The sequence below is a fragment of the Budorcas taxicolor genome, chromosome 5, assembly GCF_023091745.1.
Source record: "Budorcas taxicolor isolate Tak-1 chromosome 5, Takin1.1, whole genome shotgun sequence".
In the NCBI taxonomy this organism is placed as follows: domain Eukaryota; kingdom Metazoa; phylum Chordata; class Mammalia; order Artiodactyla; family Bovidae; genus Budorcas; species Budorcas taxicolor.
Genome location: NC_068914.1, coordinates 46,347,858 through 46,365,852, shown reverse-complemented (window position 1 = coordinate 46,365,852; position 17,995 = coordinate 46,347,858). Strand labels below are relative to the sequence as shown.

At 34.7% G+C, this 17,995-nt stretch overlaps 1 protein-coding gene across 1 annotated transcript in view; it reads left to right on the top strand.

Annotated features, from left to right (window-relative positions):
• The window catches only part of ZFC3H1 (zinc finger C3H1-type containing), a 50,120-nt gene extending 33,080 nt beyond the window's left edge, over positions 1-17,040 (top strand). The window contains exons 22-35 of the mRNA XM_052639999.1: positions 1,002-1,188; positions 2,470-2,658; positions 3,231-3,468; positions 6,414-6,519; positions 6,601-6,799; positions 7,358-7,452; positions 11,144-11,254; positions 11,516-11,620; positions 11,737-11,902; positions 13,038-13,138; positions 15,040-15,141; positions 15,683-15,722; positions 15,983-16,045; positions 16,175-17,040. Coding sequence (XP_052495959.1) covers positions 1,002-1,188; positions 2,470-2,658; positions 3,231-3,468; positions 6,414-6,519; positions 6,601-6,799; positions 7,358-7,452; positions 11,144-11,254; positions 11,516-11,620; positions 11,737-11,902; positions 13,038-13,138; positions 15,040-15,141; positions 15,683-15,722; positions 15,983-16,045; positions 16,175-16,312 — 1,840 coding nt within the window. The 3' untranslated portion in view covers positions 16,313-17,040. The remainder of the gene's footprint in view (positions 1-1,001; positions 1,189-2,469; positions 2,659-3,230; positions 3,469-6,413; positions 6,520-6,600; positions 6,800-7,357; positions 7,453-11,143; positions 11,255-11,515; positions 11,621-11,736; positions 11,903-13,037; positions 13,139-15,039; positions 15,142-15,682; positions 15,723-15,982; positions 16,046-16,174) is intronic.
• Positions 17,041-17,995: the final 955 nt, after the last annotated feature.

Genomic DNA, 17,995 nt, shown 5'->3' with positions numbered 1-17,995 from the left:
GAATTAATCATTGCATTTTTTAATAAATCAGCTAGTCATGGTCTCTTAATAAAATTTTGATAAAGTCACAGTGTAACAGGTTAAATTTTATGTTAATTATCATTTAGAGATTTAAAGGTTGTCTAAGAACCTCTAAATTCTGGTGGACTGAGTTTCTGTGTCAGTGTTACATTATGTATATTCACATAAGATAAATATTAATTTATCTCAAAAATGACAACTCCTATTACATAATTATGTTTTCTGACTCCTACTTATTGATAGGGTTGCAGAAATAATCTTTTATGACCAGGAGTAATATTTATTGCTATAATTTTGGAATTATAATAGGTTTTTTTTTTTTTTAAGGCTGCTTTATCTAAAAACTTTTTTAAGGTAGCACTACAAAATGCTAGTACATCACACATACCTGAATATGGTGCTTTTTAACTTGCTTTATGTGTCCTTTTCATGTTAATGGGATAAGTTAAAGTGTTTTCTCTTCTGACTCATTTACTGAATGAAGGCCCAAAAACTGTACATTGTTTTATGAACAGGATCATGAGAGACAGTTTTCTTCTCCAAGAGACAGCAAGCCCTTGACTGTTGAAAAGAACTATTATATTGAAAGCCTTGATTATTTTGTGCTGGTAGTAGCTGGCCTTGAGAATTGTTTCTCATTCCCAGGCCACTGTAAATCATGAGATATTGCTGAATATGGACAGAAAGCACATTTGAAGTTGATGATCTAGTGGTTTTACAACACCGTATTTTTATCTGGTAAATGCACATTGAACATGCACTTAAAAAGGAATTGTTGGCTTTATGGGAAAATCAGGACATTTTTTGGACAAATGTGATATAAAATTTTAATCTACTTCTCTTTATCATAGATAATTCTAGCTTCTTGGTAGGTTCTAATAGAAAATGGAATTTAAAAGTTGACTTATTAGACTACAGTGATTTAAAAAGTATTTTCAGGCATTAAAAAAGATGCTCCTCCTTTTCTTTCAAATATGTAGGCTGTGTTCAGAGTCTTTGGATTCTGCTTTAAATGTTCTGGCTCGAGCTTTGGAAAACAACAAAGACAATCCAGAAATTTGGTGCCATTATCTCAGATTGTTCTCAAAAAGAGGAACCAAGGAGGAGGTGCAGGAAATGTGTGAAACAGCTGTTGAATATGCGCCTGATTATCAAAGTTTTTGGACTGTGAGTAGAAACAATAAAGTGGTGTGTGTGTGTGTGTGCATTATCAAATAATTCTTCAGGCCATCTTAAATACTGATGTATAACTTCATAGATTATATGTTTTGTCTGCATACAGATATAATAATAAGCTTACTTTCACTGTCCAGTAACCTTAAAACCACTTCTCTGGGTCCAGATTAATTTAAACTAAAAAAGAAAACAGTATTTAGTGAAGAGGTGTTTTTATGTTGTTGTTGTTTACTTTGTTGGTAATGAAAAAAGATAAACATTTTAAAGCATTTCACACTTACCTATTCATAAGCAATTTTATTTTGGACAAATTAAGTGAATTTTTGCTAAGTATCTGAGAATAATTTAGAAAAACTTTTTATGCTTGTGTAACATTTTCATGAAGGCCAGAAAACATTTTGGTCTTTTTATTATGTTCTCATTACTTATGAAAATAATCTGTAAATCATACTAATATTGAACCTTGCCAAATTAAAAAGATTTGGTGACAAAGTTTTTCCTCATTCTCTGAGAAAATGGGATGTTGCCTACCTATGTTTAAAATTATAATTAATCCGCTTGTAAATAGTCATTGATATGTGAAGTTTTACTAGCTGAACTCAGGAATTATTAGACCCAGATAAGCTTTCACTATGGCTGTCAGATCTGTCATTTACTTGCTAACTGGAGTTCAGAACAGACAGAGTTGGATGACATGACATCTTTAGTGAATGAACACGCCACTTTCTTATTCCCCCAACTCACTGAACGGATTCAGACAGTGAGAAATGCTTGAGTTTAACCTGAAGCTTTATATAAAAATTAATGCTGTTGATCAACTCAAGTTACAGTGTGTAATGTTTTTCCTGAAGTTGTTTGGTCTTTAAAGGACTTCCTAATTCTTGCAGTTATTTTGTCACATATTTCTTATATGAATGTTATTCTTGAAATTTTTATACAGTCACACACCTGAGCAGTGCAAATTGTATGTGGTCATAAACACATGAGCTTTTGAAGATCCATTGTGGTCTTGCTGCCATCTATCTATTGATTTCAATCAAAGGTGAAATGGCTTCAATGATAATTCTAACTGTATATCTCTGTTGTTTTAGTTGTCATCTGATTCCACTATCCAACTTAGTACTGGAAGATGTGTTTATACATATTTTTAATTATCCTTTTTGCAGAAATTGAATTTTTAATGTATGACATTTTCTTAGTGAAATGTGAAAAATCTTGAGTATTAGATATTCTTATGAAGTAGGACTAATCATATGAAATCCCTTTGGATAGTTTCTGCACCTGGAAAGCACCTTTGAAGAAAAAGATTACGTATGTGAGAGAATGGTGGAGTTTCTCATGGGAGCAGCCAAGAGGGAAGCATCAGATACTCTGTCCTTTCAACTTTTAGAGGCTCTTTTGTTTAGAGTTCAGCTGCACATATTTACTGGAAGATGCCAAAGTGCACTTGCAATTTTACAGGTAAGCATTTATTACAGCATTTAATGACATTCTAAATCTTCGCCACTTTTTAGTAAGTTGTGTGAATCTGGGCAAGTTTGTGACTATTTCCTCCTTTGCTTATTTAGTAGGGATAAAATCTTTAGAACACTCTTTAGAATATTTATGAGGTTTAAATGAAGATAATACTTGTTGAGTACCCACCAGAATAAACTTCAATATTCTGGGGATTCACACCATTAAGGAGATTAGTCCATAGTGAAAACCTTCCATATGGGTGTGGTGGGCTTTTTTGTTTGTCATTTTTATTCTTACTAGATTCTGAAGGTTAAGACACTTTAACTATATAGATAAATTTAACCTTTTCATTAATTATGTCATAAACCTTAGTATAGTGAAAATTATGCTAATCTGTTACTGATCTCTAAAGAGTTTTTTCATTTAAAAAATTGGTGACTGTCAAAAATTGGACTTAGCTGTTTAAGAATCATGCCAAAGAAATAAAACACTTCTAATCTTCTTTGACTTTGCAGTTGAATCTTATTAGGAATATTTTTAAAAACACCTTCCGATTATTTTTCCATTTTACCTAGAATGCATTGAAATTGGCTAATGATGGAATAGTAGCTGAATACCTTAAAACAAGTGATCGATGTTTGGCATGGCTGGCCTACATACATCTTATTGAATTCAACATTCTTCCTTCAAAATTTTATGACCCATCTAATGCCAACCCTTCAAGAATTGTTAACATAGAACCATTTGTAATGCCGTGGCAAGCAGTTCAAGACGTAAAGACTAATCCTGACATGTTGTTTGCAGTATTTGAAGGTAAGTATAAACGTTTATAAATTATTTAGAACATCAGCTTATTGCTTACTATGATTCTTCATAATAAAGTGAAAAATTTATGTATTGCAAATTGTAGCTTATTTTTTTTAAAGATTTATTTATCTTTATTTTTGGCTGTGGTGGGTCTTTGTTGCTGCACGCAGGCTTTTCTCTAGTTGCAGTGAGTGGGGGCTACTCTTTCTTGAGGTGTGTGGGCTTCAGTAGTGGTGGCACCTAGGTTTAGTTGCTCCTGCTGCATATGGCATCTTCCTGAAACAGGGATCAAACTGGTGTCCCTTCCATTGCAAGGCAGATTCTTAACCACTTGACTACCAGCGAAGCCCCTGTAGTTTTATTATATAAATGCTTTAAAGATTAAATCAGATAAAGTGAGCATGGTCATGGGTGAAAACCAGGAACTCTACTACATTACATAGGTTTTCTGACTACGGCAAAGGGTTTCAGCTAAGCATGTAAATAATACAGCATGTTTACGTAGGTTTAATGAGTTGAATGAGTCACAGAACCAAGTAAATTTTGTAAAGCAATCTATCAATGTGAAAGTTAAAAGATAATACCTTATTTTTTCAAGTAGTTAGTATTTTCTCCCTCGGTCAGTTGAGTTTGATTCCTCTCTTTACTAACCAAGGTATCTGCTTTGAAATATAAAGTCTGGTCCGTTCTAATAAGAAGTATATAGGCTAGTCAGAAGATAAAATCTATACATATAACATCAATCAACATAAGAGAAGTATAACTGTCTCAGCGTATAGTCTATTTTTTTTTCATTTTTTTCATCAAATCTGTGTATTGATATCTTTTATTTATTTATTTAATTTTAAAATCTTTAATTCTTACATGTGTTCCCAAACATGAATTCTGTGCTTAGAATAGAGGCTGGGATCTGTGATTTAGAGAATTACATGGTGCAGGCCATAAACCTAAAGGGAAGAGGTTACTGCAGGTTGGCACGATCAAGTATGTCTTCATAGAACAGTTAGGATTTGGAGCTGCACTTTGAAGCTGGATTATGATGTGACTGACACAGTGAACCTCATTCTCGAAGCTGGGACCCTGTTTTATTTCTGTTTCTCAAGGGCCTGTAATGTCTGGCTGAGTGCTTAGTAAATGTTCATTGAATAAACTAGGGAAGAAAAAAGTAAAAGAAGGGCATTCCTATTAGGGGAAGTAAGTAAACAAAAAGCAACAAGTAGATAAGAATTGGTGCAATGTATTTAAAGAGAAATTAGAAGACAGAAGAGTCCTTATCAAAATGAGTTGTGATGTTTAGTTGCTAAGTCGTGTCTGACTCTTTTGCAATCCTATGGACTTCAGCCTGCTAGGGTCCCTCTGTCCATGGTATTTCCCAGGCAAGAATACCGGAGTGGCTTGCCATTTCCTTCTCCAATCAAAGGGAGACTTTTGTGATAAAGAATAGTAGGAATTAAACTAGATATGTGGAATGATACTAGGTTTTCAAGAAGTTTGTGTAGTAGGTTTGATGGCAATAGAGAATCTTTAAGAAAGAAAGAATGTGCTGGAGAGAAATTATACCAAAGGTAGTAAAACCAACCAGAAGCCAGTCGCCATAACTGAGGCATTAAAGAAAGTAACCTGGGAAAGAATATTTATTGGAGATATCTAAGAGACAGATTAAATATCAGGGAAGAAGAGAGAAAATAGTCAAAGATGATTTCAGGGTTTTGAGTCCAGGAAAAGGAAAGTATGCTAATAGAAAATTGGTGAATTGGAAAGACTGCCAGTAAGAGTGTGAATGATAATTGGTGTGACTGATAATTGGTCACCCAAGTAGAAATACTTGTTGCTAGAAGGAGACAAGGAAGTATACCTTAAATGGACAGTTAATGGAGAGAAATGGATTTGAAAGTTATCAACATAGAAATTATTGTATTAGTATTTTGCAGTTTTTAATGTGCTCCCACAGTAAGTTATTTAATAGTTGAATGAGACCAAGAAAAAAATACAAACAATCTCTTAGAAGCAGAAGCAAGCAGAAATTAAGAAGAAGAACATTATCATATGCTAATATAAAGATAGATTTGTTTAGATAGGATACTTAAAAGCTAACTTCACAAGTGCTATTTCAGAGTGGCTTTCACTTAGCAAATCTGAGTAGTTTAGCTTAGCAAATCTTCTAAGTTTAACCTAGCAAATCTGAGAAGTCATATCACTATTGGGCAGGAAGGAAATGGTGACAGTGGTGCAGAGTGAAACAATGGAGGACTATTCTCTAAGAAGCAGATCAAGTAAAGGACTCTTTATAAAGGGAAAGGTGTTCTGAAAGAAGAATTGTATAAATCTTAATTATGTTGACTTGGTTCATAGTGCTTTTCAGGTCTACTGTATCCTTCTATTTGCCTTTATATTCATTCTGTTAGTTTTTGAGAGTTTGATATTGAAGCTCCTAAAAATCTTAATAACTTAAAAAATTATAGTATATAGAACTATATGTAACTCTGTTCTGTATTTTCCAGTTGTCCTGTAAATGTGTTACCATACTTTCATAATTTACAAAAAGAAAAGAAGTTTCAAAAAAAGATAGGGAAAGTGTTAACCATGACAGAAAACTGGGGAAAAAGAAAATCAAGTTTAGGGGGATATATTTAAATGACTGTAGATTAGCAGAACAAGTCCTCTTGAAGCAGGTGAGAGAAAGATGAAAAGGTAATTGATTCTTTAATTTTCTTGATACAGTTTTTTTGGAATCTAGTATAAATGCAAAGATATATATTTAGATGCAAGAGCTAATAATGGATGTTTTATTCTTAACAGGAAAGTGAGGATAAGAGAACAGTTTTAGGAGTTTGGAGATAATCTGAAATATCTCCTTTAGGTGAAAGCCTTGAGCTTAATAAAGGTGAATAACATATGGTCAAACAAAAGAATAAAAATTCATTTTGTATTTGATTCATGTTTTTGGGTAGATGCGGTGAAAGCTTGCACAGATGAGAGCCTTACTGTTGAGGAAAGAGTAGAGACCTGTGTCCCACTTTACACAAACATGATTGTTCTGCACCAGCTTCTTGAGAGGTAAAACTTAATTGACAAGCAGTTAACCTCATATTAAAAATCAGTTTTTCATGTGTTAAGATGTGTGTTTTTCTTGTGAAGGTATGAGGCTGCAGTGGAGCTTTGTAAATGTTTATTGGAATCATGTCCCATGAACTGCCAGTTGTTGGAATCCCTTGCTGCTTTATATTTGAAAATGAATCAGCATGACAAAGCCAGGGCAGTGTGGCTTACTGCATTTGAAAAAAATCCTCAGAATGCAGAAGTTTTTTATCATACATGCAAATTCTTCATCTTACAGGTAAAAAAAAAGAAAAGAAAAAATTCTTTGTTTTTCATAATTCTTAAATATGATGTTTTTGTTTCACATTCATTTGTCCTTTAAGATGTTTCAGGCATCAGGCTCTCCGGCATGTTTTACTGATTGTCTGCCCTTTGCAAACTGTATTAGGTATTCCTTCTCTTTCTTCCAGAATACTCCATCCATAGTTCAGCCATTGTATCACATTGTGAATTTGCTTATGGCTACTTTATATTCTATACTAAGAATTCCTAGAGGGAAGAGAGCTCCCCTACTCCTCACCTAGCACAGAGCCAAACATGTAATAGAGCTTAGTGGCTAATTGGTGAAATTGGTGAATGAAATTTGTTTGTGGTATATTGGATGTTAAGCCGTTTATTGGTTAATTCAGTTTGAAGATCAAAATACAAAAATCATCTCTACCTCCACCTACTCAAAAAACCTAATCTACTAATTATTTTAGGGGTGATGTTGATGGTGGGGCTTTTCCTCCCTTGAAAGATTTTAATTAGACATTGTAAGCCTAATGTATATCTCTCCTCCCTCTTTTAAAAATAGAATCGAGGAGATAATCTTCTTCCATTTTTGCGGAAGTTTATTGCATCCTTCTTTAAACCTGGGTTTGAGAAGTATAGTAACTTGGATCTGTTTCGGTAAGTTTGTAGAAGACTGAGAAATGGTGTAGCTTAGTGGAAAGACTACTAGTTTTTGGTGGATTGATTATATTTTAGGTTAGATTTTTTTTTAAAGATACTTGAATACCCTCTTATAGATCTGTTATAAGAGCAATAAAATTTAGTAAAAATGGACACAAAATGTAAAATGTTTTATACTCTGTATTAAGAACACTTATAAAGGAAGTTTTGTATTAACACTATGGTGATCCATTCTGCTTTTAATTATTGTCATTGTTAACTTTAGCACTTAATACTATATCAACAGACTATGCTGAGATAATCTCAGTGATTTATGGAAAAATAAATTTCAAATTATTGGATTGGTGACTTAAAGTGAATCTAAATAATATGCCTTTTTGAAAGAAAAATTCTGAAGAGGACTGCTTCAACTGCTTCAACTTCTGAAAGGTTGTTGAGTTAGAACCTTCAGCGAATTTTCTTTTCAACCATCACTCTCTCAGTAGCTTATCGAGAATTCTGTATTTACTGCCTTTATTTGCTTCCCTGTGAGTTCTTGTTCTAACAACAATAAGAGGCCACAGCACTTCATAAGGAGTGCGTTTTTTGGAGGCTTTTAAAAAGTTCTCTTTTATTCTTCCTCCTTATCTCTCAGTAGGGATCAGCAGACTTTTTTTCTTAAGGTCCAGATACTAAATATTTTAGACTTGCAAGCCATATGGCCTGTCACTACTAGTCAGCCTTACTTTCATAACAGGAAAGCAGCTGTAGACAGTATATAAATGAATGAGCATCGCTGTGTTCCAATCAAAGTTTATTTATGACAATGGATTCGTTTGCTGAGCGTAAGTGAAATAGCATTGAAAGGAAAATATTGTGATACAGCTTTGTTATTTTACGTTAGGAAGAGCTGGGAAGGAAGGTCTAAGCTGAATGTCTCCTAGAAAGGATTTTTATAGAAACTACTGAGCAGAGGCAAAGTCTTGGATTTATATGTGCAAGTCTGATGCCTACATGCAGTTTTCTTTTCTTAGGCACAGCTCCCTGCATCCTACCCCTCAGTATCGTAATGTTATATAAAAACATATTTTCAAAAATAACCCACATTTTGTTAAGTCAGTGGTTTATCTGCTGTAGATTTTGAAATTTGACAAAAAAGTTTGGGGTCACTATTCTTTACCAGACCTGAGGCTTTTCTTCTGTCCTCTGATGGTTGCCAGTTTATTGACATCATGATTTTAGTGCTTTTCGTAAAGGTCTTTCTGCTTTTCTATACTTAGATTAACATCTTACAGTTAATTACAAAAGAATAATTTGAAAGGCAAATTAAAGATGAGAAATTAAGAGATTGTTCGGCTTCCACATGCTGACTTTCTCCCTATTGGAGTTAGATTGCTGTAACATCTCAGAGCACAGGTTAAATTCAAGGCTGAACAAGACTTTTTAAAACTTGACAATTCTGATTTTCCTTTTGGCGTGATGGTAATTATTTCAGCTTTGAAGAAAATGCTGCCAGTTTGTGCCATGGTCAAAAATGTTGAGATCTTGATGTCAGCCTAATAAAGTAGAAATTTAGTCTGGGTCAATAAAAATTTGAAAGTGGGCTACCTCCAGATAATCTCATTGTTTACTAAGTCATTTTGCTTAATTAATTTGTTACTGTAAAGGCATAATTCACAGTTCACCAAGAATTATGAGGAAAAAATGTCCTGTGCTTAGTTTATATAGACAATTTGAAGTCCTTTACACAGTGCATTTCCGTTAACTGAGGAAATCGTTTTTGAATCAAATATTAAGAGAATGGCAGTAAGTTAGAGAGTGTTCAGCATTGCCATACTTACTGCTGCTGCTAAGTCGCGTCAGTTGTGTCTGACTCTGTGTGACCCCATCCCTGGGATTCTCCAGGCAAGAACACTGGAGTGGGTTGCCATTTCCTTCTCCAATGCATGAAAGTGAAAAGTGAAAGTGAAGTCTCTCATTCGTGTCCAACCCTCAGTGACCCCATGGACTGCAGCCTACCAGGCTCCTCCATCCATGGGATTTTCCAGGCAAGAGTACTGGCGTGGGGTGCCATTGCCTTCTCCAGCCATACTTACTAGTATTGATAAAACAAATATTTTTTGGCCACACCACTCAGTATGTGGGAACTTAGCCCCGGACCAGGGATTGAACCCATGCCCTCTGCATTGGAAGCTCAGAGTCTTAACCACTGAACCACCAGGGTAGTCCCTGATACAGATATTTTTAATTATTATAAAAGAGCCAAAGCTTATTAATAGTTGTCAGTGCTCTTAATAGGTTCAAAATATTCTTATTTCATGAGTAGAAATTGTAAAGTACTTAGAACTGTAATATTAGAATTGGAGTCTCGTTTCTCTTTCTGTGTAACATTTAGTATAAATTTTATGCTGTAAAATTTTGCGTGTCAAATTTAGTATAAAAACAGAGCTAGAAGCAGTAATTTTCATGTGTTTCAAATCAATTTGAAGATTAGTAGATAACTATAAAAATTAACTTGGGGGTTTCATTCACCTTACTGAAGTTAGTAAGGATAATCTTACATAGATGAGAGTTGAGGTTATCTTGTCTTACTTATCTCAGTTTTGAGGAAAGCTGATACTCTTAGAAGTTAAGTGATTAGCTCATGGTGATACAGCTAGTTATGGCCAAGCTGGGATGATAACTTCTAGATTTACCATTTCTTCCCTGTCTTATGCCTCTCCACTCAAATCTTCCCCACCCCAGACCCCATACAGCCTCTCTAATACATTAAAACGTAGTCCCTTGAAATAATTTTTTAAATCCAGTTGGTTGTCCTTGTTGAAATCAGTGTATTTCCTTTAAAAACATTGTTCCTGAAATGCTGGTAGTGTTATACACATAGATTCAAATATATTGGAAATCTGAATTAGCAAAGTCAAAAAAATAGTTTTTAGTATCCTTTAGTATTGTGGCTTTTTAAGAGCAGACTTTATTTTTCAGTATTTCTCAGTCTTACTTGATCATAGACCTCTTTTTGACAAGTGTCTTATGGGCCAATATGTTACAGTATACACTTTATTTGTCTAAAATTAAGTATAGTGGTATTTGTCTGTATGTATGTTATTTGAGGGAGAAACAGTTTTCAGATAGCAAGTTTTGTAACTCAGAGAATTTTTTCTTTACAAGAATGTACAGATTTTGTGGGTAGTCTCATTTGTTCTCTGTTTTTAATTAGATTTCATTAGATGATTATGGTGGTTTGTTTAATTTGAGCTAAAGATTTTTAAAAATTTTAGAAGAGTTATTTAAGTAAGTGGTGGTGGTGGTGTAGTCACTGAGTCGTGTTCAACTCTTATGACCCCATGGACTGTAGCCCACCAGACTCTGTCCATGGGATTTCCCAGGCAAGAATACTGGGCCGGGTTGCCATTTCTTTCTCCAGAGAGGTTCTTCCCGACCCAGGAATTGAATTTGGGTCTCATGCATTGCAGGGAGATTCTTTACCGACTGAGCTACAGGGAATCCCATTTAAGTAGGTAGAAGATAATAAATATATGATGCTAGAGATGTGACCAAAATGATATGGTATACACCCCAAAATAAAGTCTCATTACCTTGTAAAAATATTTCAAGGAAATTTTAGTTGAAACTGAGGACTTTTAAAAAAGTATTAATAATCCATATATACATAGGCATAATTTTAAAGAGTATGATTTTTTCCCCTCAGGTATCTCCTGAATATCCCAGGACCACTTGACATTCCAGCCTGTTTATGTAAAGGAAATTTTGATGATGAAATGTTTAACCACCAAGTTCCTTATTTGTGGCTGATATACTGGTGAGACATCTACTGTGGAGAGAAATGTTGCATATGAGGCTTGCACTTGTTATTTACTACTGAACTACACTAAATTAAAATTAACCTGTTGTTAAAATCATTGAAGCAGAATTGAAGGGATGCTAAGGTTTATTCATTATTAAAGAAGATCAAAAGAAGGATTCCATTGTAATAATATCTGTAGTGTTTATACTTTGTCATTCCTTTATCTAATTGAATTGAGCTGTAGACATACAATGTTTTCCTTCATTTTTTAAACAGCCTTTGTCATCCTCTTCAATCAAGTATTAAAGAGACAGTGGAGGCATATGAGGCAGCATTAGGGGTGGCCATGAGATCTGATATAGAGCAGAAGATTTGGATGGAGTAAGTTTAGTTCCTCTTAATAAGAATGGGATTTGAAATAAGGGAAATTGGTTGGGTTTCTTCTTAGAGAATTTCTGGCTAAATTATTCTAAATTGTAATATTTTTCTTTTGGCAGTTATCTTGTCTTTGCCAATAATAGAGCTGCTGGATCCAGAAACAAAGTCCAAGAATTCAAATTTTTTACTGATTTAGTGAATAGATGTTTGGTTACAGTCCCTGCCCGATACCCCATTCCTTTTAGCAGTGCTGATTACTGGTCCAACTATGAATTTCATAATAGGGTAAGAGCTTAAAACTTTTTTTCTTTAGATATTTGTACAAAAGAAGGGAACTTAAATGATAGCAAAACTCCTGTTTAATATCAGGAGAGCTTTTCTTAGGACCACTTTGCTAGCATTTACTATTATTCTTGACCTTGTTTTCTGTTTATCTCTTCAAAGTCTCAAAACAGAGCCCTTTAAAGTTCAGTTAAGATAAATGTGCATATTAATTATGTTCTACTTAAGCAAATTTAACATTGAAGCACAAGTGAAGCGATATTAAGGTTTAATACATATTAAAAAAAGAGAGATCAAAAGAAGTAACTGTAATAATATCAGTAATATTTTTCTTGAGTAACTGGAAATTTTACTGAATGAAAAATTCTGTAACTTTAAAATGAATAATAATGTCCTTACGTGTTGTAGTCCTTACGTGTTGTAGCTGCTGTTTGTATCAGTATTTTGTCAAGAAAATATAGGCATACATGGGACATAAGAAAGCTGAAATCAGATGACGTTTGGAATTTTTAAAGTAGAATCTGAATATTCATATATTTATAAGGTCATCATCTTACAGGCAGTGAAGCAAAGTGTTCTTTTAAAATTGTTTTATTTTCAGAGACCCCTATTATTCAGTGCAGTGTAAATTTAAATCTACTCCTGCCTAAAGCTCATTGTAGACTAAAACATCTCTGTGTTTTATTTTTTTGGTGGGTTGGTTTTGTTGCTAATCAGGATAACCAATTACTATGCTTTGTACTTCTATGCCATTCTTTATCCCAGGATCTCAAACCACTTTATGGACATTAAGTCATTTATACACGGGCATTCCATGAGCAAGATGTGGCAGGTATTATTAGCCCTATGACTTGCCCAGCTATACAGCAAGTAAAGGTAGACTCAGGAATGAAAACCCAGACTCCTGGCTGCTTGTCAGTGTTCTCAGTCCATGGCTGTCATCACTGGATCATAGTTCCTAATTCATACTTGGAAAGTCACTGATATAGTTAATGATAGGAACTGTAACTCACAGCATCATACATTACTGTAATTTATACATTCATGTCTTAAAGACCATTTTAGTTTTCTCATTAAAACACATAGGTAATTGGATTTCACATTTTGTTGCGTTCCTTTCCCCCCTCAACCTTTACAGGTTATTTTCTTTTATTTGAGCTGTGTTCCAAAGACCCAGCATTCCAAAACCTTGGAACGGTTTTGCTCAATTATGCCAACTAATTCTGGACTTGCACTGAGGTAAGGAAAAATAAAATCTCAGTTCAATTGTATCGGCTCTTCATATAAAATGATTCTTGAAAACTTACTAAGAATAGTCTCTACTTTCACTATTTCCTCATTCCACTTTAATTTCAGAGCTGTTAAGCAATACGTAGTTATTCACGTAAAAGTGATTGTAAAAATCTAGTCACTTCAGAAAACTGCAGATTATAAGGGGACAAGAGAGAAAGAGAAAAGCAGCCATCCATATATATTTTAGTTACTATGACTTCATTTAGGTCAGTCATTCTCAAATATTAGCATGCATCAGAATCTCCTGGGATACTCATTTAAAATGCAGTTTCTTGAGTTATAGCTCTCTAATGATGTTGGAGAAACACTCATCCACGGAATTCATACATTCAGTTAGATTTTTTTTTTAGAGCATTTGTTTGTAGTTTTTCTGCTCTGATAGAATAAAATCCATTTTAACTGTGAAGAATTGTGCTTTTTGATTCAAAAAGGTACTCTGCATACTATTGCTCTGGCTTCTACTTGTGCCATCATTTCCACTGCATCAGTTGTGTCTTATGCTTCTAAGCTTGTTTTATGGATTATAAGGTGCCTAAGGACTTCTCAGGTGGCTCAGTGGTAAAGAATCCGTCTGCCGATGCAGGAGACACAGGAGAAGCGGGTTCTATCCCTGGGTTGGGAAGTTCCCCTGGAGGAGGAAATGGCAACTCACTCCAGTATTCTTGCCTGGAAAATCCCATGGACAGAGGAGCCTGGCAGGCTGCATTCCATGGGATCACAGAGTCGGGCACGACTTAGCGACTGAACACGCACTCACACAAGGTGCCTAAAGTAGTTATCAGATATTCCTTTATGTTTACATTCCACTTAGCATGTATGTAGAAAAACGGTGTAAGAGATTGAAAAAAATTCAAAAGCCTAAGACTGTGACAAAAATAACAACACTACAGTGTTGTATAATAAAAATTCTCAGTAAGCATGCTAATCTACCAAAGTTAATTACAGAAATTTGTATTATAAATCATCACTTTTGGTAAAACATGTGAAATAGAAAATGTAGTGGTATTTGACTAGTTTCTGTAATGGGTGGGTATTTTGGAATATAGGTAGTTTAATTGTTGGTTTTGTTGGTAAAGCTCCACTTTTGATCATTCTTATTTCCTTATAGTCATTCCTGTCCTATTTTTTTCAGAATAGAGAACTTAATAATTAGTCAATGTACTTACTACATTTTAGCTCAAGGAAATTAAGTATACTCTGTTTATTAAAGAAAGAAAAATACTAAAATCATATTAATATATCAGTTCATTATTTTAGAAGACTTGGGGCTTAAAGGAGGGGCATGTAGAGTGTTAATTTGGAGAGGTGCTTTGGTATCCTGTAGGAATACTATTGGAGAATGCAATGGCGACCCACTCCAGTACTCTAGCCTGGAAAATCCCATGGATGGAGGAGCCTGGTAGGCTGCAGTCCATGGGGTCTCGAAGAGTCAGACATGACTGAGCGGCTTCACTTTCACTTTTCACTTTCCTGAATTGGAGAAGGAAATGGCAACCCACTCCAGTGTTCTTGCCTGGAGAATCCCAGGGGACGGGGGAGCCTGGTGGGCTGCCATCGCTGGGGTCGCACAGAATTGGACACGACTGAAGCGACTTAGCAGCAGTAGCAGCAGGAATACTGTTAGTTTGTTGAAGATGGTATGGACCTTGACTGGACCTTTTGCTAGTTTGCATGTTTCTTTCACAGGGTAATTTTAGTAAGAGGCTTCCTGCAGATACTTGCTGAATAGCCTTGATGGAAGTTAATGGATCAAAAATTATAACTAATCAAACATTCTGGTCATAGAGCACATTTGAGTTCCTCATACTTGGAATGCTTTTGTTCATTTCCCTGAATGTACTTTACAGGCTACTTCAACATGAATGGGAAGAAAGCAATGTTCAGATTCTGAAACTTCAAGCCAAGATGTTTACATATAATATCCCAACATGCCTGGCCACCTGGAAAATGTAATGCAACAATCTTGTACATGTTCTTATAGCAAATGCTTTTATTTATAAGGTTTGCTCCAGACAGGTAAAAATCTGAAATGACATCTATTTCTCCACGTGGAGAGATCTCTAATTTAGATTAATTTTCCTTGAAGGAGAATATGTGGATAACAATACTGTTATCAAACAGATCTGTTATACACATTTTAAGAGTGTCTCTTTAAAAATGCAGGGTTTTCCCCCTTTTACAATTGGATGTCTTCTTTCTTTTGTACGTGTTAGTGCTAATTATTATTTTTTTACTAGCAATTATGAGTATTTTTCATGAACCTTAATTTATGTTCAGAACACTGGTCTGCTTTATTATTGTAAAGTTGATAAAAATTGTTGAATTTTTCTTTTCACTATAGGTTACCCTCCTTGGAAGTTTAGCCTGTTACTTTCAGGAAGTTTTGTTCTCAGATTCCCACAGTCAGTATTCTGCGAGTGGTAGTATTTCATTTTGTTCGAAGATATATAAATTTTTTTTTCCTTTTCTATATTCCTTTTTTTTTCTTAGAGCCATTGCTGCTGAGATTGTTCTAAAGGGACAAAGAGAGGTAAGCCATGATTATCAGATGGGTTGCTTTTTTTTTTTTAAGTAGTTATTCTGCCCTTTTTGTTGACTTCTCAATTTAAAAGGATTAAAGTATGGAAGTTAACATCCTAAGAACTCTACATGTTTGGAAACTCCAAAACCCAATATAACCATTTTGTCTTGAATGTTATTATATTATGAAGTACCATTCAGATGGTTAGGATTATGAAGGGGTTTTTCACCACATTTCCTGATGCAATTGTATATATATCTATCTTATAGGTCCACCGTTTATATCAGAGAGCCTTACAGAAGTTACCTCTTTGTGCATCACTGTGGAAAGATGTAATGCTTTTTATCTTTTATTTCATCTTGAAGTTTTCCTATAAATTTTCTGCATGTGCCATATCCATTGATGTGGTAATGCTTAAAATCTAGCTAAGTCTTACTTCTATGCTTCCCTGTCTTTTACAGCAACTCTTGTTTGAAGCATCAGAAGGAGGTAAAACTGATAACCTGAGAAAACTAGTTTCCAAGTGCCAAGAGATTGGAGTCAGCCTAAATGAGCTCTTAAATTTAAACAGTTACAAAACAGAAAGCAAGAATCACTGAACACTGGGTGCAGTCAGTTCTAAGTCCTTTTAATAATTGCCAAAATTATTTGAATGATCCTTCAAGATTAGGCTGATCCCTGGCTAAGGTCTGTGTAAGGCAGACAAGCATTACTGATCATATCAAGTCCCGTACAATATCCTATCCTCAAAACCGGAAGCAATGAACATGACCCTCTTCGGTTGGATAAATGAACTTCCTGTTTGGCCTGCTTCTGGGCCCTGCCAGATTCTCATAACATCATGTACGTAAGTATAGTTCCTCAAAGTGACTGACATTTATTTTCATTTTGCTTTGTTTTTGTTTTTATTTTTTACTTTTCCCCCTTCCTTTATGTTGTGCTATTCCTGATTCACTTGACACTCTCTGATGCCTGAGAGATTCTTGTTTGGGATTTAATTTCCAGGGCTGTGTTTACAGTAAAAAGCCGGCAGTCCCTTTTAGTTTTTCCTCTTTAAACCTTTTGAGATTCTTCATTTCAGGATCTAAAACTTAAGCAGTCCATCTTAAGGAAAGTGTAACTGCCATGGCCACAAGTCTGCTAGTTGCACTTGAATGCTCTAACAGGGTGGTTTATTGCCCTTTCTACGTTCTGGACTCCTTGCCGAGACTGTTTAACTTGAAGATTAAAGAAACTATTGCAAATGCCAGTGCATCAGAACCTAAGAGTGGTCAAATACTATGTGCAATTTTTTTGTAAAGAAATTTTAATTTATAATAAAGTTTAACAGTTTAAAGAACAGTTAATATTTGAACTGCTTTGTATGGCAATACTACTTTGTAGTATTAAAATTGTTTATAAAATATTTTTAATATAAGTTAACTTTTTGAAAAATGTTGCTGTCTTTATTCACTTTTCACACTCCGGTGGGAAAGGGTAGAAGTAGGAGATACGGATATTCACTGTGACTATATCAGTACCTTCTTATCCTGAACATGCTTTCCCATAAAAACATTCCAGTGTCTTTTCAAATTCATGAGAAGGGTGGGTCCTTTTCTGTTTTGAGGACAGTGAACATACAGGCTTGCACTACTGTTACATTCCTTGTTCTTAAGCCTGTAGTATTTAGAAAGTTTTTCCAACTATAGTGTGAATGACTTACTATCTTAGGTTGAATATCAATATGACTCCATGCAAAGGAGACTTTTGTTTTGTCATCAGTCTATAGTGGATTGTTTGCACTTGATGAAAAATTGTTAATGACGCACACATACTGCCACAAATGTGGTCTTACAGCTACAAGTGCAATCTAATTATTGAAGGCAGAGCAGCAGCCCCATGAAATACTAGGGAAATTGTACATCTGTACATTTTTATAATGCTTAGTTAAAATAAAGCCATGTTTGAGGCTTTACTAATGTGCCAACCAGACAGTGCAGATTTGTTCTGTTTGGTGAGGTCAGGAACAGAACCCATTTGGCCAGTATGTTTCATTAAACCAATGGTTTAATGGTTTTTGTCTAAAACCAAAGAAACTTGAGTGGAAGATAGTATCTCTGAGGGGTGTTCCTCCAATGTATGCAATTAACTGTTTAACCTTGAAAGTTTTTCCTGCCTGATTATTTGAAAAGCAGTTTGGTGCTTGGAAAAATACTGATTTTTTTCCTCCATATTTCCCCCATATTTTTGGCATTAATTGAATATCTCAGTGTTTTTAGAGGCAGTGCTAAAGTTTTGAACTT